Source organism: Platalea leucorodia (genome assembly GCF_965183815.1).
Source record: "Platalea leucorodia genome assembly, chromosome: 11".
NCBI lineage: Eukaryota > Metazoa > Chordata > Aves > Pelecaniformes > Threskiornithidae > Platalea > Platalea leucorodia.
The window spans coordinates 21,917,083-21,941,151 of record NC_138833.1 but is presented as its reverse complement, the minus strand read 5'-3'; the positions used below and the strand labels follow the sequence as shown (position 1 = coordinate 21,941,151).

The 24,069-nt window shown below is 65.6% G+C and overlaps 2 protein-coding genes across 3 annotated transcripts in view; both read right to left on the bottom strand.

Moving 5' to 3' along the window:
- Positions 1-7,088, bottom strand: part of NSD1 (nuclear receptor binding SET domain protein 1) — a 66,759-nt gene extending 59,671 nt beyond the window's left edge. For both annotated transcript variants that reach the window (XM_082324337.1, XM_082324338.1), the window contains exons 1-2: positions 6,992-7,088; positions 6,113-6,798 (exon numbers count right to left, since the gene is read on the bottom strand). In XM_082324337.1, coding sequence (XP_082180463.1) covers positions 6,113-6,778 — 666 coding nt within the window. In that variant the 5' untranslated portion in view covers positions 6,779-6,798; positions 6,992-7,088. The remainder of the gene's footprint in view (positions 1-6,112; positions 6,799-6,991) is intronic.
- Positions 7,089-17,411: 10,323 nt separating this feature from the next.
- On the bottom strand, positions 17,412-23,693 carry FGFR4 (fibroblast growth factor receptor 4). The gene is made up of 17 exons (XM_082324509.1): positions 23,596-23,693; positions 22,375-22,644; positions 22,113-22,202; positions 21,767-21,933; positions 21,555-21,678; positions 21,064-21,254; positions 20,805-20,943; positions 20,527-20,720; positions 20,168-20,313; positions 19,781-19,902; positions 19,570-19,680; positions 19,239-19,429; positions 18,745-18,867; positions 18,593-18,663; positions 18,232-18,369; positions 18,057-18,162; positions 17,412-17,958 (listed from the first exon to the last, which is right to left on the bottom strand). Exons 1-17 carry the CDS (start codon positions 23,666-23,668, stop codon positions 17,812-17,814), a joined length of 2,403 nt encoding a protein of 800 aa, XP_082180635.1. The 5' UTR covers positions 23,669-23,693; the 3' UTR covers positions 17,412-17,811.
- Positions 23,694-24,069: the final 376 nt, after the last annotated feature.

The window sequence follows — 24,069 nt, the reverse complement described above, 5'->3', positions numbered from 1 at the left end:
AAATTCACTAGACAAGAGTCTGCACCTGGGAAGTGTTTAGGGGTCCGCAAATCAATAGAGGTTGAAAACTGCTGCTCTAATTCAAAGCAGACTCTCTTACAGACCTTTTCCACCCATTAACTTGGAAATCCTGGCAATGCCTTAACCACCATAAAGGATTTAACTCCCATTTTACTGAGCAAAGACTGCATTGCACGGCACAGATGGCTCTGTGCAGACAGAACAAAACATAGGTCATATTTTTCTGGTATTAAAAATGGCATTAACTTGACTTTTTTTTTTTTTTTTTTAAACTCCCAGGACAAGCCCCCCCCGCCCCGCTAGGATTGAGTTTCTTTCTTCAGGTGTTTCTATTCCCTGTGCCTTTCTAAATGCCACAGCAAGTAACTGAAAAAACAATCAAAATTACTACATGCAAGAAGCTGTCAGTCACAGGCAAGAAAAACAGAAGTGCATTCTTAGCAGCTAGACTGAAAGTTGATCATCACCCATAATCCTGATTTTTGAGTTAAGAACGTCTTTTTAAGAAATACTGTTTCAATTATAACTCAGAAAATACCACTTTTTGCAGGGGGGGGCCTCACGTAGCTTGTTAATCATATTCACAGTTGATACCTCTTCAGTCAGCTACAGATTTGTTCAGTTAACGTGGGGAAATATAAAAAAAAAATTAAACTAATAATTGTTACGCATCGCACAGCTTAACCCCACTTCTGGGAATGGGGTGCGACGAGGTGCAACGAGAAGCTGCTGTACTGCAAGAGGCAATCAACAAATCCATGACTTCGGGGCAACGTATTTCTGTTTTGCGTGAAGTCAAACACTACCGCTGCAGCGTCAAACCGAGCCACTACCATTGGTTTTAGCGAGGGCTTAGAAGAAGCTGTAGCAGCAGAACTAGAATCTTTGTACCCTCAACAACGTAAGATTTGTTAGGGAAAAAAAAAAAGGTTCAAGTTCTGGGAGATGCACTTTTCCGAAAGAAATCACCAGCGAGTAAATACAAAGACGGCTAGCAGAGGTAGCAGACCTGGAGGGGCGGCACGCATCCTAAAAAAAAACACCTGTAAAAGCCGATTTTGTTGCTACTGTTGGCCGTTTTTTCCTCTAACGGTAGCAGGCGACGTACTAAGCGTGCCACGCCGTATAGAGCAGAGCTTCACCGCTGAATAGCTGAGCGAAGCCTACACTCCTCTGGCGACAATCTTCACTGGAGACTTGAAGTATTTATGACCGCGGACAGTATGTTAACGAGGACATCGCTTGAACAGAGTCTCTCTTACCCAAGCTTTAAAAATAAGCGTTAAATATAGAAAGCAGAAATGACGTAGAGGTTTCTGCCATTACATTCGGCAAAACCTCACCTTCAAGGCTGTCCAATCTGCGAGAAAATACCTCTGGTTTTGCTATTTGCGCACAGACACGCTCAGCTTCAGAGCGCTGCACGGCCCCATGTGAACCGCAAAGGGATCGATCATTCGAATTTCACACCGCACGACGGGTAGCCAGAACATCCATATTTACTACAGAAACCACTGTTGTTTTCTGTAACATCACATACACAAACAGGCATTTCGCAGCTAATCAGCAATAGGAGATTAGAGAACAAATACAAACGAAACAAGGAAAGTAAGAGCAATCACAGCCAAATGCTAGAATAAACACTTCCAGGATCCAATCTGCTGCGCAGGAGAGCTCTTGAGCCTACAGACCGTTCAAAAAACCCTGCCGTCACCCAAAGCGAGCTGCTCCTCACACCTAGGGCAGGCTGTCCTGCCGTGGCAGCGTCTGAACGCCCACGCACTCGCACCACCACCACGACGGAGAGGCGATGCATCGCCACCAGGTCATGAAAGCACCGAAGTCATTAAGGACCTCAAAAATTTATGGTCGAGCAGTAACACGGCCCAGGACAGCACCCTAACCGCGGAAATACCCATTCTTCTGGATGCCCACCACGGCTGAAGTGCTTTGCAGGTATGTTTAGAGCTATTCGAGACACGAATGCACTTCAGTACGAGGTACTGGCAGATACCAGCAGACTGCACGGCCAGGCGAGATCCAGCTACGTGCTCCCTTCTGGGAAAAAATACGGTTTTCCAAACAGCGTAAATAATAGCGGCAAAGCGGGGTGTGTGCAAGATCGGACGCGCAGGGACAGCAGTACACCCAGTGCACGTAGCGGGAGACCATGCCCGCGGGAAGCACAGACGGCCAAACGGAATTAACCTCCCCACCGGGAAGATGTCAACTGACCAAGGAAATTTATGTTCCCTCCTCAAACAAACCACTGCCATGCCTATTGTATCTCAGGGGTATAATGTTACCAGCGGTTAGTTACACCTCGAATCAACCGTCTGTAGTAGAAGATTCTTTCAGAAATGTTTACAGGAGTAGCAAGCATCACGTGGCGTTGGTTCCTTTATTTTATTTTTAGTGAGGAGAGGAATGGCACTAGACGTGTCAGTTAATAGATGAAGAACCAGAGTAACTCTCGCACAGGGACACCAACACTTTATAACGAGAGTACTCTCCCACAGCTGCAGGTTAAAACAGAGCTCTGAAGTTCATCAGGGATTAATTCTAGGCTTACAGAGAGGACTTTGCTGGCCTTCAATACTTTTAACGCACTGCATACGGCGTGGTTCTGGTAAAGCAAAAACCTTCCCGGAGCCCTATGCACATGCCCTACTCATTCCTTACATCCAGCCACTGGAAGCAGCCATCCTCAGCGATGAAAAGATCTGGCTCTGGATTTCCCTGTACCTCATTTCCTCGCTGCCATTACCCGTGCATCACACTCCTACGGCGTGGAGCTGGATAACAAGGAAATAGTACGAGAAGAATGAAAAGCAGCATCGAGCGAGCGCCTCGCGCGAGCTCTGCGCATCCTGCAGCCTGAAGCCATCAGGGTCCCGCGGAAAAAAAACTGGCGCGTGACTGCACAACCCAGGATCGTACGCGGCACAGACGTACGCAAACCTGAGAACTCTCTGCTTCCGAGCGCTCGACTCCGCAAACCCGACGACTCTAACGTAATTTGTGGGTAGCAATTAAAACCCAACAAACTGGCAAAGCGCAAGCCAAGTAATACGGCACCAGAAGTTGCGTAAAAAAGCAAAACTTCAGCACGAGAGTGCTGTCAGAAACGGGTCCGCCTGCTCCAATTCCTCAGCGACCGTGTTCAAGCAAGACCTACGGCACTCAGACCTTGCGTGGCTGCACCCACCCTCCCCAGCGCTGGAGCCTGGGCCCAATTCCCCCTCCGACTGCACACAACACTGTCCGGGACCTCTACCACCTGCAAAGGCCAGGAAAGCGCTGAAGACAAAGCTCACGTCGAGATGGTAAACAGAGAAATTAAAAAACGACCGCCCCTTTCAATTTAAATGGCGATAACCCAACACGTGCCCAAGGAAGGAAGCCGGCAGCTGCCAGCAGTCACCGTGTCGTCACTTCTGGAGCAGAAGCAAGACCCAAGAACCACTGCTATAATTTCCTTCTGTCCAGCACAGAAGTCTGTCAGTAGCTGCTGGGAGGATGGAGAGCTTCAGTCAACCCAAACTAAGATTAACTTGACGCTTAAAATAACTTCACTTCAGAATATGCACATCCCTTTTTACAACTGAATGCTACCTGAGCAACCTCTCCGCCGTTTGAGTGCAAAGCATGCCAGGGCTATTAACAAATCCCCATGCAAAACAATACCCGCCACCACCCCTCCTACCCAGAGGCATTACTTAAATGCTGGACTTTGCATCCCACTAAAGACTAAACCAAATGCTGGTCCTTCTGCTGGAAGCACTCTGGACATTTTGGAAATCAAGCCTTTTCAAAGGTTGTTGGCAACGATCTAGTGAAAAATTCAAAACTTGCAAGGGGCAGACAGAGAGGTCCCAGATACATGCACATTTTCCTCAAACAGGGAGTTTGAGCAGCAGTGGGCATCTCAAAGCTGTGAGCTCCAAGAGTAAAAGCTCTGAGAAAGTCTCGCTGCAAGGCGGAGGAGCCCCGTCATCAGGCTGGGTACAGGTGATTATCTGAAAAAGTAGCCCAGCTATGACAAGCCACCCTAAAAACAGCAGTGCAGAACTCCCGGGGGGTTGTGGTTGTTGTTTTGGGGTGTTTTTTTGTTTTAAGTTTTAGCAGGCTCTCAAAAAGAAGTTGATTCCAGATACCCAAATACAAATGAGACTGGAATCAAATGCCTACATGAATACATGAGCTGAGGAGCAAGCCTGGTTATTTCTAGCTACTACGTCATGTTCAACAATTAAAAGATTTTAACTCTCTCACTGGTAACTTGGCACAGAGAAAAAGCCCTCTCTCTTCCCATCCCGCAAGCAGCAGGGCTAAAATGAAGGACCACTCAGACAACCCGCACTTACTTACTAAAGGAAAAATGCAAAGACTCAAGGCGAGAAGGATCGCAGGCCGCCTAAAAACCGCTTTTCTTCTTCGTAATTTTTTTTTCTGAACGCAGCTATGCTTTTAAGTCACCAGAACAATTCAGCAAGGCTAACTTCATACTACAGCAGACAGGAAGGCAGTTGTACTGAAAAGTCAACCCCTCGTTGCATATTCAAATAGCAGGCTCAATCACCAAGACAGTTTTGTCACCGTACAAGCTGCAGTTCTGCAGAGCACGTCGCAAAGCCACTGATAGCAAAGGCAAGTGTTGTGAAAGTACCTCTGCTAGCTTCTGTTTACAAAGTGAGACCCTCCCACAACCGCATCACTGAGCACATGTCTGCTGAGAGATCCCCGCTTCGCTCTGCAAAACAAAGCTAAGTGTATGCACAAACCTCAGGCCGACAGCAGCCTCTTACCCCCGAAAGGCTAAAGACCGAGTCTCCACAAGGAGACGGATTCTTCCCAAGGAATGCTCAAAGAGGATCCGCGACCCAGAGCCAGAGCTGCGCCTAACCGTGCCACAAATTCAGCCGCTGTCAGCATCTTCCTGAAATCACCCCTTCGCTGGGCGCTCTGTGACAACTGCTCCCCTGCCTCCCACAGCAGGAACACTGCCTGTTCCCCAAGGAACACAGGTGAAAGCAAGGATTTCTCCCCCAAATGCTGCCCGCACCAGTAGCATCTGTCCGGCATCAGTGGCTACACTGAAATTAAAGAGAGCAAAGACGGTTGTGGTGTCAGTGCTGTCCCATGAGTTAATTTTCACACCCTGCATCAAGTAATAGCTAAAACCCAGAGCATCCTCCAGGGAGGAACCTGAAGTTTAGGAAAACATATTTACGAAATACCCAAGAAAATTACCGAAGAACTGCAGGAAACATACATACGTTATCTACAAATAAAAAAAAAAAAATCATGCTGTAGACAATCCAGAAATTATACTTGCGTTCAAAAATGCATTGAACTAAAAAGTTGGAGGAGGCATCTGACTCCTTTCAGGACTCTACAAGTTCAGTTTCGCTGGTTATTAAGCACATTAGAAAACAAACTAAAGGGATTTGGGAGCGTGAAGAGAAATTAGAAAGGAAAAAAAAAAGTCAGCCTGAGTAAGTTTCCTTATCCCAGGAAAGGGCCGGCAGGTTTGCTGCCCGTGGGGGCTGTCAGGCCACGGCACAGCCCCTCCCTGGCCATAGCCAAAGCTTGGCTACCTCCAGCCAGGGCAGACAAAGAGCCGGCTGACAGCGTTACAGCCGGAGCAGGCGGGAGAGAGGAAGGCTCTCCTCCTGCCCTCCTTACCTCCGGTGCACCCCAAAAAAAAAAAAAAAAAAAAAAAAAAAAGAGAAAAAAAGGGGAAAAAAAACTCCCCCGCAACTCGGCGGCGATGCGTTTCTGGGGTGGGGGGAGGCTGGCTCCGAGGCCCGAGGGGAGAAAAGGGAGCGGGGGGGAGCGCGGCCGGCCGCGGCGGGGCACAGGTGCGCGGCGGGGCCCGCTGACAGCCCGCCACCCCCGGCACGGCAGCCCCGGGCGGCTCCCGGTTCCCCCGGGCCTCGGCGGGGTCCCCTCGGCAAGATGGCTGCCCGCCCTCCAGGGTGCCGGCTGCGAGGGCGCCCGGCCCGGCCCCGCCGGCCTCCGCCGCAAAATGGCAGCGGCCGCGGCCCCCCGCCCGCTGCCGCCCCCCCCCGCCCCCGCCGGTGCTTACGAGCTGCAGGGCCGCGACGCTGGCGGGAGGCTCCGGCTTCTCCCCGGGGCCGCCGTCCGGTACCGTCGTCGGCAGCGGCTCGGCCGGCTGCAGGCGGGGTGGCGGCGGGCTGGCGGGGCCCGGCTGCGGCCCGGGGCGGCCGCGGCTCCGCTCCTGCGAGCCGGCCTCTTCCTCCTCCTCCTCCTCCTCCTCCTCCTCGTCGTCGTCGTCGTCCTCCTCCTCGTCGTCGTCGTCCTCCTCCGGCGTCTCGGCGCCCTCCTCCTCCTCCTCCGCCGCCTCCTCTCCGCCGTCCCGCAGGAGCAGGGGGAAGGCCAGGGCCCCGCCGGCCGCCGGGCCGGGTCCGTCGGCGCCGGCCGCCGGGTCCTGCGCGGCGGGGAGGCGGGGGGGAGGCGAGCCGGGGTCGGGCAGGGCCTCAGCGCCGTCGGCGGCACCGCCGAGGTACTCGGCGTTGATCATGGAGGCCAGGTCCTGCAGCCGGCGCAGCGGGATGTAGCAGGACGAGGGGTCCTGGCCGTAGACGGGCTTGGCGGCGGCGGCCAGCTGCATGGCGGGCGGCTCGGGGCCGCGGCCCTCGCCGAAGGGGCCGCCCTTGGCCTCGGCGGCCGCCAGCGAGGTGCCGAAGGGGACGAGGCAGCTGCGGCGGCTCACTTCGCAGGCCTGCTCCATGCCGGGCCGCGGGCATCCACCTGCGGGCACAGCACAATGGGGTCAGACCGGCGGCGGCCGCAAAATGGCAGCCGCGCCCGGGGGCCCGCTCCGCTCCGCCGGCCCCGCGCGGGCCGACGCCGCCGCCGCCGCGCTAGGCCCAGGCCGCGGCCCGCCGCCCGGCACGGCACGGCCCCGCTCCGGCCGCCACAACCCCGGCGGGGCAGCGCTCACCTGCGGCCGCCGCGGCCGGCTCGCCGCCTGCCCCCGGTACGGGCCGAGAAGGAGAGGCGCCGACCCGGCCCGGCCAGGCCCCGCCAGCGCCGCCGCCGCCGCCGCTGCTCCTCCGCCGCCTCCCTCCTCCTCCTCCTCCACCTCCCTCCCCCGCATGCGCGCGCCCGCCGCCGCCATCCCGCCGGCGCGCGCGCCCGCCCGCCCCCCGCGCCTGCGCGCGCGCTCCCGGTACCCCCCCCCCGCACCCCCCCCCGCCACGGCGGGCGCCCCCCCCCCACCGGTGTGGGGGAGGGGAGGGGGCGCTCAGTGCTGCCCCCCCCCGGTCCGTCCCGTCCCGTCCCGTCCCGTCGCCACCGGCCGCCCCGCGGCCCGGCCTTGCCCCCGCCGCCCGCCCCGCTCCACCGTTCCGGTGCACATGGCGGCCCGGCCCCGCCGCCCCCACCTCCATCTTAAGCGGCGGCGGGGGGGAAAGGGGGGGGGGCACCGAGTGGCCCCGCCGGGGCGGGATGAGACGGGACGGGGCGGCCCCGCCGCGCCTCACCTGCGGGCCCCGGCGCCCCCCGCCGCCGTCCCGGCCCCCCCTCCCCTCCCCGCCTCGTCGGCCGCGGGGCCGGCGGGCAGGCCGCGGGCCTGCGAGCGGCGGCGGAGCGGGCGCCAACAAAATGGAGTCGGTCGGGCCCTGCGGCCCGGTGGGGCACCCGGCGGGCGGCGGCTCCCGCCCGGCCCCGCTCCCGGCCCCGCTCCCGGCGGGCAGCCGGCGGGGCGGGGGTCGCCGGGCCGCCGCCCGCCCCCGCCGGGCTCGGGTTATCCCCTGCCATTGTCCGCCGCGGGCCCGGCCCGGCCCGGCGCGCCCCGGCCCCGCTTCCCCCGCCGCCCTCCCGCGCACCGGCGGGGCCGGGGCCGTCGCCCTCCGCCGTGCCTCGCCTCGCCTCGCCTGGCCTGGCCTCGCCCGCCGGGGAGCGGCGCCCGGTTGCCCGCGGCCTGGCTGTCCTCGCCGGGCTCCGCCGCTCCCGGACAGCGAGCTCCGCGCTCCCGCCCGCCCTCCCGCCGCCGAGCGGCGCGCAGCCGGCCCCGCTCCCGCCCGCTCCGCCGGGCCGGGCCGCCATCGGCTCCCCGCTGCCGCCATCCCCCCCCCCCCCCCCCCGCCCCCGGCCCCGCTCCCCACCCCTCCACAGCCGGCGGGCGGGCGGGCGGCTCCGTCGCTACCTCCAGATGGGGGCCGGGGGTCTCCGCCGCCAACCGCGCGGGTCCGGGCGCCGCGCCACGCCGACCGCCGCACCGGCACGGCTGGGCAGGCGGCGGGGCGGGGGCGGCCGGGCGGGGGGCAGCGGCCGGGATGTGGCACCGGGGCGGTGCTGCCCGGGCCGGGCGGGGAGGGGGGGGGAGGCGGGCAGGGCCCGGCCGCCCCCCGGGGTGCCGGGCGGGGAGCTGGGTGCTGCCGCGGGGCTCGGCGCGGCGCTGCCCGGGCGGACCCGCTCCCCCCGCCCGCCGCTGCCCTTTGTTTCCCCCCCCCGCGGCCCGGCCGTACCGGTGCCCCCGGCTGTACCGGCGCCCCTGGCCGTACCAGAGTCCCCAGCCCTACCAGAGCCCCCGGCCGTACCAGTGCCCCTGGCTGTACCGGAGTCCATAGCCCTAACAGAGCCCCTGGCCGTACTGGCACACCCGGCTGTACCGGCGCCCCCGGCCGCACCGGAGCCCTCGCCTGTACCAGCGCCCCTGGCCATACCAGTGCCCCCGGCTGTACCGGAGTCCACAGCCCTACTGGAGCCCCAGGCCATACTGGCACCCCTGGCTGTACCAGAGTCCCAGGCCGTACCGGAGTCCCCAGCCCTACTGGAGCCCTGGCCATACCGGCACCCCCGGCCGTACTGGCGCCCCCGGCCGTACCAGAGTCCCCAGCCATACCAGAGCCCCTGGCTGTACCAGAGCCCCCGGCCATGCCGGCACCCCTGGCCGCACTGGAGCCCCCAGCCATATCAGCGCCCCTGGCCACACCAGAGCCCCTGGCCCTACCAGAACCCCTGGCTGCACTGGCACTCCCGGCTGTACCGGAGCCCCTGGCCATACCAGAGCTCCTGGCCATACCGGCACCCCTGGCTGTACCGGAGCCCCTGGCTGTACTGGCACCCCTGGCTGTACCAGCACCCGTGGCCATACCGGAGCCCCTGGCCATACCAGCACCCCTGGCTGTACCGGAGCCCCTGGCCATACCAGAGCTCCTGGCCGTACCGGCACCCCTGGCTGTACCGGAGCCCCTGGCTGTACTGGCACCCCTGGCTGTACCAGCACCCATGGCCATACCGGAGCCCCTGGCCATACCAGCACCCCTGGCTGTACCGGAGCCCCTGGCTGTACTGGCACCCCTGGCCGTACCGGCACCCGTGGCCATACCGTCACCGCTCTCCTCCCTGCCACCGGGCTGGAGCCCTGGAGCAGCCTCTCAGCACACTCAGGCAGGCAGCACCCGCTGTCCAGCCCTCGCTGCCCCGCCGGGGTGAAGCCTTTCCGAAAACACCGTCCCGGAGCAGCTGCGGGGTTGGCACCGCAGCGGGGCGGCGGGATCCCACCCTGCGCCCTGCCTGCGCGGCCTCGGCAGCTCCTCCGAGGGCTCCCGGCTTCCCCCGCTGCCCCTTTGGCCCTGTCCAGGCGCTCCCTCCTGCCCTGTCCGCAGCGGGCAATGGGGCCACCATTCCTCCCCAACATCTGGCCCAGCAGGGCCACACACCAAGGTCCCTGACCCGTTGTCCCCACGCTGCCGTTCCGCCGCCACGGAGAGGCTGCCATGTTCAGCCTCGCGCCGCTCTGGCACAGCCGCGGAGGGTGGGGTGACTTGGCAGGAAGCGCCGCGGTCGGAGGTTTCGCTCATGACACGTTTGTACTGCCGAGGTCCCAGCCCAGGGCTCGGCCGGCGGCACCCAACTTGCCACGGGCCATCTTGGCTGGTGCCCACGTGCTGCAGCGACACGTGGGAGCTGGGACCGCGCCGTGCCCGGTGTGGCACGAACTCGGCACCGAGGCCTAGCATCCACGCGGTCCTTCCCGCCTGCGCAGAGATGGGGCAGCACCCTGGGGTCCCTCTGCTTCCCCCCCCACGGGGAAATACCTCCGGCACAGCCCGTCTGCCCGGGATGGACTCCGGCTGCCGCGGCCGCACCCCGGCACACCCGGGCGGGGGCCCGGCAGCCAACTTTCCTCCTTTCTCTTTGGAGCAACCTGCCACGCACGTTTCCGCCACGTTCCCAAAATAAAACTAATGGTTTATTTATACCCCCCCGGGGGCGGGCAGGGCCCTGCGCAGGGCGGGAGCGCCCCGTGTCTCCCCACAGCCTGGCGCCCGAGAGCCGGCGAGCGAGGGCTGACCGGGGGAGAGGTTTAGGACTGTCCCCAACCTGGTCCCCGACCGTCGCCAGCTGCCCTCGCTCTGCTGATTTGCCCCCTTACGCCGGCTGGGCAGGGAGAGGCAGGGCTGCCGGCAGGGCACCTCCCAGCCTGGGCGCTGGCCCCGTGCCCGGCATGGATCCCCCTTGGGTGCCAGCCACTGTGGGCTGAGCGCTCTGCTCGTGGGGACGTGGCACGGCCTCGCTGTGGGCACTGGTGGGCAGGGGCAGTGCCCAGGCGGCTCGGGGCACCCCCAGCACATCCCCGCCCGCGGTGCCAGGGCACCGGAGGAGCCCTCCCCGATGCCCCGCGGTGCTCCCGCCGGTGCTCCCCGCAGCCCTGTGGTTACTGGTGTAGGGAGGAGCGGGGCGGCGGGATGCCCTCAGATGCACTCCCCGGCTGCTGTGTCACCTCTCCCCGCGCCACGGCCAGCGCCGGCAGGAAGGGCCCTTCCCCGGCTCCTCTCTTCCGGCAGAGAAGCAGGCAAATGGCACCCCGGCCGCCGCCGCGCTCCCGCCCGGATGTGCGGCACAGCGGGCAACACGGGCCGGCCCTGCCGCCGCCGCGCAGGGCTTTGTCTGCGGGCTCTGGCGGGGAGCGTGGGCGGCCAGCAGCCTCACGGGGAGGCTTCCCCGCTGCCAGACTTCGCCTGCGAGCCCCCCACCCCATGGCCGTGCTCGCCCCCCAGCCCAGCCCGGCTTCCCAGAGCATGCCGGGGCCTCCGGAGCTGGTGAGGCTGGTGGCCACGGAGCCGCACGGCACTGCGGGCTCCCTCTGGAGGCCCTGGTCCCTGTGCAGAGCCCGGCACGGTCCCCCCATGGGAGCAGCCCTGTCCCCCCGCTCCCCGTCACCCGATGCACGGCCCCGGTGCACAGCCCCGGTGCACGGCCCCGATGCACAGCCCCAGCTCCCGCCATGGCCGCTCCCCGCTGCCGCAGTGATGCAGAAAAGAGCGCGGTACCACGCTGGGGGCTCCCGTTCGCTCTCCCCAGGGGAGATGAGGGGGGTCACAACCGGCCGGCGGCGAGCCCCAGACCCCAACGCAGAGGGAGCTGTGGCCCACGGCGTGTCTCACAGAAGCCGTGGGCAAGCTGGGCTCGCTCAGAGCAGCCCCCGGCCGCGGCTGTCCGACTCCCGGCAGACATTTGGGCACTGCCAGGGGTGGGGGGCCGGTGGGGACCACGGGGAGCAGCACCGGGGCCCTGCACAAAGGGCCGGGGAGGGCGGCTGGGAAGCGTGGCTGTGGGGCTGGCGCGTGGCCGGGAGCGTGGGCGAAAGGGTTAAGGAGCTGCGGCGGGCAGGGGGAGAGGAAGGAAGCAGAGGAGGAGAGGATCCTGCCCGGAGGCTTTGCCGGGGGCCCCTTGCCCCCAGGAAGCGGCTTGCGGGGCTCGAAAGCACCGGGGATGGAGCGATGGAGCCGGGGCAGGCGGCGGGGCTCAGCCTGGCGCTGTGCCACCAGCACCGCCAGCACCCTGCCCGCAGCTCACTGCCTGCAGGCAGGGCTGCCCACATCTGCCTGCGGAGGCAGCCCTGGGGTTTTCCTCCCTGTGCTGGGGTCACCTTCCAGGTCCCCCCCGGCAGCCCCCCTGCTTTGCTGCTCCCTAAACTTTTTTGGGGGGGAGCAGCCCCAAGGTCAGGCAGGGCCAGGAGCAGCCCCGGGACACACAAGGGCGGTGGGTGGGGGGCAGGACCCCCCCCCACCCCCCCAAGCTGCTGGGGACAGGAGCCACCACTGCTGAGCTCCTCTGCTCTGCGTCAAAGAGCCGTCGCTGGGCCGGGGCCGACCGGGGACCCGTCACCCCAGTAGCCATGTGCTACCCCGAGGGACCGGGGGTCCGGGGTGCCCGGCTGGGTGCTGCAGCCCTCGGGCAGACATGCTGGCCCCCCATCCCCAGCTGAGGGGGTGTACGGGTCCCAGCCCTGGGCAGCGAGGCCGAGCCCTCGCTGGGCTTTGCTCCAGCCACCCAAGGCAGAGCCAGGTTCGCCAGGCTCCCGTGCCCGTGGGGTGCCCTCGCGCTGGGCCCCGTCACCCTGCGTGGGTGCGAGCGGGATCCACGTCGGGACAGGGTGCAGCTCCGCAGCCCGAATCCCCTACCCTGCCTCGCTCCCGGCCCCATCCATCCACGAGGGCGATGGGATGGAGAGCGGGAGCCAGGATACGTCTCGGTGCCACAGCCCCTTTTTCCCAGCCGAATTTGTCACCCCTCCAGCAGGGCCCCCGGACCCGCCTGTCGCGAACCCCGCTGTCACGACCCGAAAAGCCGTGGGTGCGCAGCGTGGGGAGGGGGGGGTCCCCCCCGTCCTGTCCCATTTCTGCACGCCCTGTGCAGAGCTGCTCCCGCTGGCCAGGAGATGGGGCTCGCAGCCCGGCTTCCCCCGTCGCCCGCCGCGGCCGGGCGAGCGCAGAGCGCTGCGGGCTGGGGAGGGGGCGGCAGCGGGGCAGCCCCCGCCCGCCCTGGGCCCCCCCGGCTCGGCCTCCCTGGCCGGAGCGCAGGGCCCGCGGCAGTGCGGGGGTCGGCATGAAGGGGGTGCTTGGGGGTGCAGGGGGGTGCGTGAAGGGGGGTGAATGGGGGTGCATGGGTGTGCATGAAGAGGGGTGCTTGGGGGTGCAGGGGGGTGCGTGAAGGTGGGTGAATGGGGGTGCATGGGAGTGCATAGGTGTGCATGAAGGGGGGTGCTTGTGGGTGCATGAAGGGGGGTGCTTGGGGGTGCGTGAAGGGGGGTGCATGGGTGTGCGTGAAGGGGGGTGCTTGGGGGTGCGTGAAGGGGGGTGAATGGGTGTGCATGGGTGTGCATAGGTGTGCATGAAGGGGGGGTGCTTGGGGGTGCATGAAGGGGGGTGCATGGGTGTGCATGAAGGTGCATGAAGGGGGGTGCTTGGGGGTGCATGGATGTGCATGGGTGTGCATGAAGGGGGGTGCTTGGGGGTGCGTGAAGGGGGGTGCTTGGGGGTGCGTGAAGGGGGGTGAATGGGTGTGCATGGGTGTGCATGAAGGGGGGTGCATGGGTGTGCATGAAGGTGCATGAAGGGGGATGCTTGGGGGTGCATGGATGTGCATGGGTGTGCATGAAGGGGGGTGCTTGGGGGTGCATGAAGGGGGGTGCTTGGGGGTGCATGAAGGGGGGGTGCATGGTGGTGCATGTGTGAATGGGGATGTAAGGGACAGAGTGGGGTTCGACGAGTGATAGGACGAGAGGGAACGGCCTCAAGCTGCCACAAGGGCAGGTTTGGGTTGGATATTAGGAAAAATGTCTTCACTGAAAGGGCTGCCAGGCCCTGGCCCAGGCTGCCCAGGGCAGGGGCTGAGTCCCCATCCCTGGGGGGATTTAAAAGCGGGGGAGATGTGGTGCTCGAGGACATGGTTTAGTGGTGGCCTTGGCAGTGCTGGGTTAACGGTCGGACTCGATGATCTTAAAGGTCTTTTCCAACCTAAACGATTCTGTGATTCTGCATGTGCACAGGGATGTGTGTGCGTGGAAGGGGTGTGCACGGGATGGAGTGTGTGTGCAGGGCTGGGGGTGGATGCGTGCCTGGGGTGGGGGAGTGAGTTCCTGTGCGGGGGGGGGGGGGGCTGAGGTCTGTGTGCAGGGGTGGGGGTGCGTGCGAGGTGGTGCAAGTGTGCGTACACGGGCACGCGTGTGTGCGTGCAGGGGAAGGTGCGTGTGCAGGGGCGTGGGCGCGGATGGGGGGGTGTGCAGACATGGAGGCGGAGAGGGGTTGGGTGTGTGCGTACATCTGTGAGTGTGTGCACGCATCTGCGAGTGTGTGTGCACACCTCTGTGTGCCAGCAGCATCCAGGGATGCAGGCGCTGCCAGTGTTCAGATCCCTCCACGGGAGAGAGCAGGCCCCTGCCTCAGCCTGTACCCGGGCAGCAGCACAGGGTGCCCTCAAGTGTGGGTGCCCATGGGTCCCCTTTCCTTGCCCGCTGGCCCTTCCCTCCCTTGGCTGCCCGGTGGTGCAGCTGGGGCGCAGGCGGGGGACAGGGGGTATGGCAGGCTGTAGGACGTGGGGTATGGCCGGCAGGAGCAGGCAGAGGGGCAATGCCAGCTCGGGGAGGCAGGAGGTGCCTGTCACCCCCCAGCCTCATCCCTCCCTGCCCGGGGGCAGAACCTTTCTGCATCTCACAAAGGCCAGATTCTCCCCAGAGATAAAATCCGGTTGCCTTTGTTTTGGGAAGGAAAGACAACAGCAGGTCCTGGCCCCACAACAGAGTCGTTAAGCGAAGGCGTCTCCAGGTGAGGGGCTGGGAGCCACATCCCAGCAGCTGGAATGAGGAACCAGCCGGTGTCCTGTCCCTGGGGCGCTGGGTGTCCCCCAGGACCCAGCATCCCCCCAGGCCCAGAGCCATGTCCATCAGGACTCAGCATCCCTCCAAGGGCCATAGCATCTCCCCCAGGATCACAGCATCCCCCTCCCAGGACCACAGCATCCCCCCAGGTCTCAGCATCCCCCCAGGATCACAGCATCCCCCCAGGACTCAGCATCTCCCCAGGACCACAGCATCCCCACCAAGGACCACAGCATCTCCCCCAGGACCACAGCATCCCCTCAGGATTCAGCACCCCCGCAGGACCACAGCATCCCCCCAAGAACTATAGCATCCCCCCCAGGATCACAGCATCCCCCAGGACCACAGCATCTCCCCGAGGACCACAGCACCCCCGCAGGACCACAGCATCCCACCCAAAACCAGCAGTGCAGGGAGGTGGCTGGGAAGCTCCTCGGCCCCACTGACACCCCACGTCCCGCAGGGACCTGCAGCCATGTCCCAGCAATGTGCAGGGGGAACACGCAGCCCCCGAGCGGGCAGGTTCTGGCCGGGCAGTGGGTGCCAGGGCCCGGGGCCGGGGCAGGCAGGGTGCCCGCAGGCACAGCGGGGTGGGAGAGCGATGCCAGGGCCCAAGGGGCTGGGGAGCAGGCGGGGGGGGGGGGATATGTGGTGTGTGGGAACGCTGCCTCAGGAAACCAGTGGGATTTACTGGGCTACACGCTAAATCCCCCTCACAAAAGGGGCCTGTTCGTGGGGACAGGATGCCGGTGGCTCAGCCACACTTGTTTGGCCAGCAGAGCCTGGCGGATTAAGGACAATTGGTTCAGCCCTGACAGAAAATACCAGGAATGTTAAACAATAAAAACCGCCTCCAGTTGTCGCGGGGCTGTGGGATGCCCTGGGCTGCCTCCCTGCCCGGCCACGGCCACGGCTGCCCCGTGCCCGGCAGAGCTGGCTGCGGCACAGCCCGCTGGCACCCGCTGCTGCGGCTCTGGGGGATGCACGGGTGCTGGGGGATGTATGGGTGCCCCGGGATGGGGCGAGGGCTGGCCCCCTGTGCTGGGGTGGGTGGGTGGGTGCAGTGCTGGGCACCGCTAGGACCCCGAAAACGTTGCTGGGCTGGGCTGGTGTGGGTTGGGCTGTGGGGACAAGGCACTGCCTGCACCCACATGCTGCCTGCACCCACTCACTAAGTGAGCAGGGATGAAGCGAGGCCGTGGCAGGGGGTGGCAGGTCCCTGCTTGACATGTCCCCTTGTGTCCCCCCACCTGGCGTTAAGGATTAACAAACCCACCTCCACCTCACCCTTTGAAATTGGCTGCAGCCCTGTTTTCCAGCGCCCAAGCGAGCGAGAGCTGCGCAAACCGTGCCGGGCACTGCCTGCCCCCCGTGCTGCCCTCCAGCACGGAGACCCCAGCCTGGAGCGAGGCGGGGACGAGCCAGGTTCAGCCCCCAGGGGCTCAGCCCCCTCCCCACGCACCCACTCGTGTTTACCCCTGGTCGGGGCCGGGAGCCGGGCAGCCCCTGCGGGCAGCCTGGCCACTTTGCCCTCCGGCGTGTGAATGCCCCATTCAGGGCTGTGCGAAATGCATTGGTTCTGGCACATTAGCGGACAGCTGGGATCCTTCCCGGGCAGGCAGGCTGCCGGGACCGGCAGGTTTCACACCTGCCTGCGGGCTGTCTGCCTTCACCCGCCGTGCCGGAGCGGGGGGCTCGTCCAAGTGGAGAGGGGAGCAGGGCTGGGGCTGGAGGCTGCAAGCATGCCGGCGGGGCTGGGGTCCCCCCAGCAGCCCTGCGAGGGGCTGTGATGAGGAGGGGACTCCGGGATGGTTCCGCAAACCGCTGGGCTCCCCAGCACATGCAACGCACGGCAGGCGCTGCACCCATGGCTGAGCTGAGCCCTGCACAAGGGCAGCCGCAAGCAGCGTCCCTCAAGAGCCCCGGACCCCAGCGTCATCGCAGCAGCGGGCAGGACCGAGGGACCCCATTTCCAGGTCCTGCCCCATATCCCCTGCCAGCCCCCCTCCCCTCGGGACGCTTTGGGGCAAGCTGTGCCAAAGAACCAGCTTCCAGGCTGGGGGGCTGCGAGTGCAGCTGGGAGCTGGAGGAGGAAACAAGATCCTGGGGCTAACGGCCGGCAAAGCCCGGCCCTCGATGAAACCCTAGACCCAGGGAGCAGGCTGGCAGGAGGAGGCGAGACAGCTGCAGCCCCCCTGCCCACGCTCCCGGCAGAGCCGGGCATTGCGGGGCAAGAGGGGGGCAACGCAGGCGCTGGAGAGCAGGGCCTGGGGCTGGAGCCCCCCGACCCGTGCTCCCAGGGGTGCTGGGGCTCCGGCGAGGCACTGCCGAGCCCGTAACTCACTTTTATCTGGTGTCCCAGGGCCAGCCCGGGCCGGGGGGGTTGTGGGGGGTCCCCAGTGCAGGGAGCCTGGCCCCAGAGCGCTTTCCCAGCCTGGGAGCCCGCAGCAGTTGGGGGATCGGTTTCAGGGCGATGCTGGTAGCGGAGTTCACGGTGGCTTAGCGCAGCAGCAGCTAACAGGGAACAGATGCGAGGGTGCTTTGTGCCGGAGCGGGCCTGGAGGCGCGGGAGCGGGGACATCGCTTCCTGCACCTGTGGCACTGCCTCCGGGTCCCCCGGCAGCGCTCGCAGGCCCCCGCGCTGGCTGGGGCGAGGAGGCAGCCCCCGACCCACCTTCCCAGCTCAGCGGGGCCCTTTGCCTACCCGGAGCGGCCCAGAAACTGCGCCGGACTCTATTCCAAAAAAATAATTTATCAAGTTGATATTTCACGTACATAAATATTCATCTCTATGGCTATGTACAGAGGCAGCGGGAGCCCGGCAGGCAGCGGGGCTCCCGCCCAGAGACACTTCTGCCAAAGCACCGGTCAAAGCCTGGCTCCCTGGGCGATGCCATGGGCATCCCAGGCAGTTCCTGGCCCGGAGAGACTCTGGCTCCCGCTGCCCTGCAATGCCAGGCAGGTCTCAGCCACAACTGAAGGCTCAGGGCCAAAAACGGAGCCCGGAGAGAGAGACACCCTGCCCTGGCGCTGCGGCTCGGGGCCCTGCCCGCCCGCCGCTCGCACCGGGCAAAGCGGGGAACCTGCGGGAACCCAGACCCGCTCCCCACGAGAGCGGAGGTGCCCTCAGCATCGCCCTTCCCTGCCCGCCCTTAAGTCCTCACGCTGGGGTAGGAGAAGAGGTGGGGAGCCAGCGGCAGCGGGTCGTGGGTGAAGACGGAGTCGTCGGAGGAGCAGGAGCTGGCGGTGTCCTCGCAGGATGGGGAGTACTGCTCGAAGGGCATGGAGAGGTCCAGGTACTGCAGGGAGAGATGGTGCCATCAGCGCTGGTGCCGTCAGCACCGGTGCCGCCCGCGCCGGTGCCGCCCGCCCCGCCACCGGACCCCCCACCGCTCACCTCCTCCGAAACCGCCGCCAGGATCTTGTCCAGCCCCTCCACAAGCTGTTTGAAGGTTGGGCGCTGCGAGGGCACGGCGTGCCAGCACTCCCGCATCAGCATGTACCTGGGGGGGGGGTGAGGGGGTGTCAGCGGGGTCCCGCCGTGCCCCCCGCCCCGCCTGGCCGGTACTCACAGCTCATGGGTGCAGTTGGACGGCCGGTCCATGCGGTGCCCCTCCTTCAGCAGCTTGAAGAGCTCCTCAACGGGGATGCCCGGGTAGGGCGAACCCCCCAGCGTGAAGATCTCCCACATCAGGATCCCGAAAGACCACCTGGGATCACGCGTGGCAAAGCGGGATCAGCCACATCCTAGGACCCTTCCCGGGCAGGCGGGGCCCCGGCTCACCCCACCGCACCCTGCGGTGCCACGGGAGAAGGTGGCATCACCCCTGGGGAAGATGTGCCCTGCTGCTGCTGTCCCCGTGGCATGCCCCCATCCTACTCATGGAGATTCTACCCGACGGCATCCTCCGCCCCAGCGGCCCCGGGACTCACACATCGCTCTGGTGGGTGTAGACGCGGTCAAACAGGGCCTCGGGTGCCATCCACTTCACTGGCAGGCGACCCTAGGGGAGCAAACACGCTGCTCAGCCCTGGCCGGGGGTCCCTGTCCTCCTCCCACCCCTCTCCCAGGCCTCCCCACTCACGTTGCTGGTTTTCTTGTAGTAGTCGATGTCGTGGACGTCCCTGGCCAAGCCAAAGTCGGCGATCTTCATCACGCTCTCTGCCGTGACCAGCACGTTGCGGGCAGCCAGGTCACGGTGGATGCACTGCCGGGAGGGAACGTCACCCGCAGCGGGTGTGAGATGGCGGCTCCAGCTCCGTGCGTCCCCTCCCCACACCCAGAGCCACTGCTCCCCCCCACGCATCCGCCGGCACCGCCTCGGCCACCTCTGCGGTGCTGGGGCCACTCCATGTGCAGGGGGGGATACCCAGGAGGTGGGTCAGGCTTTAAGCCCCACATTTTTGGGGAAATGGTGCCCTGAGCTTTGCTGGATGTGGCCGGGAGGTTCTGGACAGCCCGGGAGAAGGGACTGGGCTCCCTGTCGCCACTCAGAGAGGGGACAGTGGGGAGACACAGCTCCTCCGTCACCGAGCTGTGCCGAGCGCAGGCAGCCCGCGCGGGCTGTGCCATCCCTACCCGTTTAGACTCCAGGTACTCCATGCCACGGGCCACCTGGTAGACGCAGGAGACCAGGTCCTTGAAAGAGAGCTGCTCCTCGGGCATCGCCGTGACGTCAAAAGCGTAGTCGGGTGTCGGGGGGCGGCGGGCGCGGAGGTACTCACGCAGGTTGCCCTTGGCAGCAAACTCCACGATCACGTACAGCGGCCCTGGGAAGGGCGTCCACTCCGCTCAGCCCCTGCCCTGTCCCACCCCAGCGTCCCGCCTGCCCCTGTCCCCACCAGCCCCGTCCCCTGCGCCCGCTCCGTGCCCCTGCCCTGCCCGAGCCCTGCCCGCACAGCCCCCTCACCGTCCTGCGTGCAGACTCCCAGGAGGTTGATGATGTTCTTGTGCTTGTCCATGAGCTTCATCATCTCCATCTCGGATATGAGGTCAGCCAGGTCCTTGTCCGTGGCGTTGTCTGGGGAAGGAGGGCCATGTCACCGTGCCAGCTGGGGTGGCACCGCAGCCTGGCACTGACGCCCCCTCCATGCCTGGGACACCGGCAGGGGAACCGTTACCTTTCAGCATTTTCACAGCCACGGTGACGGCTCTGTCCGGCCGGTCTCTGTCGATGCCGTAAGCCTCTGCCCGCACCACCTGGCCAAAGCAGCCTTCCCCCAGGGGCTTGCCCAGCACCAGCCTGGCAGGGACGGGCATAACCGTGAGGGACCGCAGCAATGGCCCCACTCCCCGCCACCACGCAGCCGGACCCTGAGGGGCAGAGGTGGCGCGGCTGCCCCTCTCTGGTCTGAGCCGAGTCCCAGCACCCCGGGGCACAGCGGTGCCGAGGTGTCTGGTGATGGCTGGAGATGTCCCCATCCGTCACCCGCGTGCTGCTGTCCCCAGGGTGGCTGGGGGGAGCAGCCCCCAGCCCCAGACCTGCCCCACGCCGCCCGGCACCGTACTTGTCTCGGGGGAACTCCCACTTGGCATCGAGGGGCAGGTCCAGCTCCATGACCCCAGCCAGCATCGGGGCGCAGCTGGAGGAGAGACGAGTGACGCGCATCAGGGATGTGCTGGACTTGCCGGAGGAGCTGGAGTCCAGGGAGAACTGCAGAGAGAGCCCGGGGGACCTCAGCCATCCCACCCCGTGCTCCGGGGCCAGAGACCCAACGGTGCCGCAGAGAGACCCTCACTCGGAGCAACGGGGCGAGGGGAGGGCCACCCCAGGGCTGGCAGCAGGGTAAGGTGCGACGGGTGCAGGTGGCCCTCATGGAGCCAGTCGGTCACCAACGTCCCCCCGTGTCCCCAGCTTGGCACTCACCTGTCGGATGAGCGGGAATTTGGAGAGCTTGTGGACCGCCATGGGCTCCAGGGGCTGCTTGCTCGACTGAGTCTGCATCCGGCACAGCACCACGATGATGGCGGCCATGGCCACGGCCAGCGAGCCCGAGGTGTAGATGATAATATCCGTGTACTTGGCCTCAGGGGCTTCGGCTTCCCGCACCAGCTCCTCTTCTGGAGGGAGCGAATGAGTCGGCCTGAGCCATGGTCCCTGCGTGCCGGGGGTCCCAGCTCCCACCCCAGGACCCCCAGCCCTACCCGGCAGCACGGTGAGCCAGGCAGACTGGTAGGAGAGGCCGATGGAGTTCCCTGCCAGGCAGGTGTACTCGCCAGCATCCTCCACGGAGACGTTGCGCAGGTACAGCACCTCCACCTCGGAGCTGTTGATGTCTGCAGTCTGCCAGGGAGAGGGATGGATGGTCAGCATCCCTCCTCCTCCTCCTCGGGGGGCTCTGGGCACCCCCATCACCACTTTGGGGTGGGCGTCTGGGACCCGGGTGCTTCCAGCCCTTGTTACCTTGAGCACTTGCACGTAGGGGACGCCGTCGGGACCGTAGCTGCTGCCATTCACCTCGATGTGCTTCAGCCACTGGATGTGGGGCTGGGCATCGCTGTAGACCTTGCAGAAGAACTCCACGTCGCTGCCCACCAGGGCCGTGGTGTTGGCGGGCAGCCCAGCCTGCAAGATGGGCCTGTGCGGGGACCTCTCTGCGCAGAGGAGAGCAGAGCGGTGTCACTGACACGGTGGCTCGAAGCAGGGGCTCCTTTTTGCCTCCCTCTGCCCGCTGGGAGCCCACGGAGAGCCCGTCCCCAGCCCTACAGCAGACCGGTGCAACCCGAGCCTGGGCTCCATCCCCACGTCCCTTGGGTGCGAGGGACGCAGGCTGCGTCAGCGGAGAGGACACGAGCAGAGGCTCCTCTGCCCCCTTCCCCGTGACCCCGACCCCTCTGCCAGGCACAGGGGGGGAGCAGGGAGCCAGGACCAGCGCCGCGCCGAGGAGCCCTCACCCAGCACGTCCAGGAGGTAGCTGTAGCGGATGCTGCCAAACCTGTTCTCCACCAGGCAGGTGTAGTTGCCGCGGTCGGAGGGCACCACGCTCTCCATCACCAGGCTCCAGTGCTGGTGCCGGAGCTGGGGAAGAGGGAGGTAAAGCGGCGAGGTGTGACGGGGGGAGCAGACCCCGGGAGGGGAGGCTGCGGCGGGGGGCCCCGACCCTTACCCGGATGCCCCCGATGCGGTGCTCCCCCCGGAACTCGCGCCCGTTCTTGAACCAGCGGATGCTGGGGCTGGGGCTGCCCGAGGCCGGGCAGCGAAACTTGACCGTGTTCCCCGCGGGGACCGCATACAGCTTCTTGTCCATCCGGTGCGGGTGAGTCCAGTAAGGAGCTGGGGAGACACGGGACGTACGGTGGGAGGGGGCCAAGGGGCAGCACGGAGGCTGCGGGAGCTGCTCCCAGCCGCTCGTGCCGTGAGCGGGAGGCAGCAGTGCCTCGTCCGGGGGCAGGCAGGGCCCCGCGCTCCCGGGCCTGCCGCAGCCGCCCTCTCCTGCCCGGAGCGGCACTGACCTCTGTGCACGTAGACGGGCTCCTCGTTTCGGTCTCTGTGGGGACCGTCCCCATCACTGTCTTCATCGTCATCACCCGACGCCAGTGAGTCTGCAAGGGAAGATGGGTTGAGAGGGACATCCCTGCCTGCAGGGCTGGGATTGAGAGGGACATCCCTGCCTGCAGGACTGGGATTGAGAGGGACATCCCTGCCTGCAGGGCCGGGCGGGCAGCGGCTGCCTCGCTGCCCTGGGGGGGAGCTGGGCGCTGCCGGGGCTCCTACCCACGACGGAGATGGTGAAGTTGCGCAGGATCTCCCCAGTCCCCTGTGCCTGGCACACGTAGAGCCCCGAGTCCTCGTAGGCGACCTCTGAGATCTCCAGCAGGCTCTGCCGGAGACGGATACGACCCCCTGGGACAAGCGGCCGGGACTCCTTGTACCAGACCACGCTGGCACCGCTCTGGTTGGTGTCACAGTACAGCTTCAAGGCATTGCCCGGGTCCAGCAGGAGATGTTCCTCTTCCGACTCCAGCAGCGGGCTCTCGAGCAGCTCTGGAGGGACGCTGTGAGTGCCCGGCCCTGTGCTCCCCCCTCCCTGACAGCAGGACCCCGCCACGCACCCACCCCGGTGCGCAGAGCACGTGGCGCGGCACGGCCCGGTGCCCGGCTCTGCTGCCCCGGAGGCGGGCGAGGGGCGGACTCCGCCCTGGGGTGCAAGGACGTGGTTTCCCCGGCGGCGTGTCCCCGTCCAAGGCCACACATGCCACCGTCCTTCCGCCACTCCCAGCGGTGCAGGGTGCCCGAGCCTGTCCTGCCTCACCGAACCCTACCAGCCACCCGCCGTCGGACCTCCACACGCCCCAAGCACGGCCGGGAACCCCAGCCCCGGCTGGCCCCGGTGATGCCGACGGCCGGCAGCAGGCGTGTGGACATGGAGGGCAGAAACAACCCAACCGCCGGCACAGCAGTACCCACCACAGCCTGACTGCCCGCGTGCGGGTCCTAGGGCACACACGTGCGTCCCCAGCCCTCTGCATGGCCACCCCAGGGAGGGACGTGGGGCAGCCGGGCCTCTGCTCCCATGGGACACGTGCTTCTCCTGTACCGACCACCGAGAGCCACAGACTGCCCGCACCTCTAAGGTGTTTGTGCTCGCCACCGAGCCACGCACAGCTGCCACAGCCCGCGGCGTTGACGCCATCCCGCCCTGCCGCCCACGTCCACGGAGCAAGCTGAGCCCTCGTGGTGCAGGGACAGCCTGGCTGGAGCCCCCCCGCTCCGTCCAGCCTTGCCCGGTGATGGAGACCCCCGTGCCATGCCCCAGCCGGACGGGTGCCCCCAGCTCCCACCAGCCCAGCCCCGCAGTCAGAGCTACGGTGCTGCTTGCCCAGGGCGAGCCCCCAGCCCCAGGGGCTCGCTGCCCAGCTGGGGGGCGGCGTTCAGAAAGCAGGACCCCCACCCCACGGCCCCCAAGCCCCCTTTCACCGCCCTCGACAGCCATACCTGGCTCCATCGCCCTGCCCTGGGCAGCAGCCGCCAGCAGCAGCCCCACCAGGACCTGCAAGAGGGGCTGCATCTTCCAGGCCCCTCCGGTGCGGTGGCTCCCACCCTGCGGGACCGGGGCAGGGCCGGGGTGAGCGGAGCCGCGCAGGCAGCTCCCTGCCACGCGCTGCCCGGGACAGGCAGGGAGCCGCGGGCGGGGGGCTGCTCCCCCGGGGCACCGGTGCGGGGTCCCCAGGGCACGGCGAGGGTGGGTGGGCATGGAGGGGAGGCAGAGCACCGGGAGGGTGGGGGGGGGTAGTGAGAGACCCCTCGACGGCTCCGGTGGGGGGGGGGGAGCATGGGTGGGGGGACCCCGGTTGGGTGCAGGGACCCGACCCCTCCAGCCGGCTGCAGCCTGGGTACCGGGAGAGGTTAACCGGGCACGGGGGGGCTGCAGGGAGGGTCCCGGGGCCGGGGGGGGTCCCGGGGCTGGGG

Bases quoted from the DNA above. Each gene is read 5' to 3' on its own strand.
- FGFR4 (XM_082324509.1), bottom strand. From the start codon at position 23,668: ATGCAGCCCCTCTTGCAGGTCCTGGTGGGGCTGCTGCTGGCGGCTGCT. The intron at 20,314-20,526 runs GTGAGTGCCAAG...CTCTCTCTGCAG, and splicing joins AATTCCCGCTCATCCGACAG to TTCTCCCTGGACTCCAGCTC. The intron at 18,163-18,231 runs GTGAGTACCGGC...CCCCCCCCCCAG, and splicing joins TCCAACTGCACCCATGAGCT to GTACATGCTGATGCGGGAGT.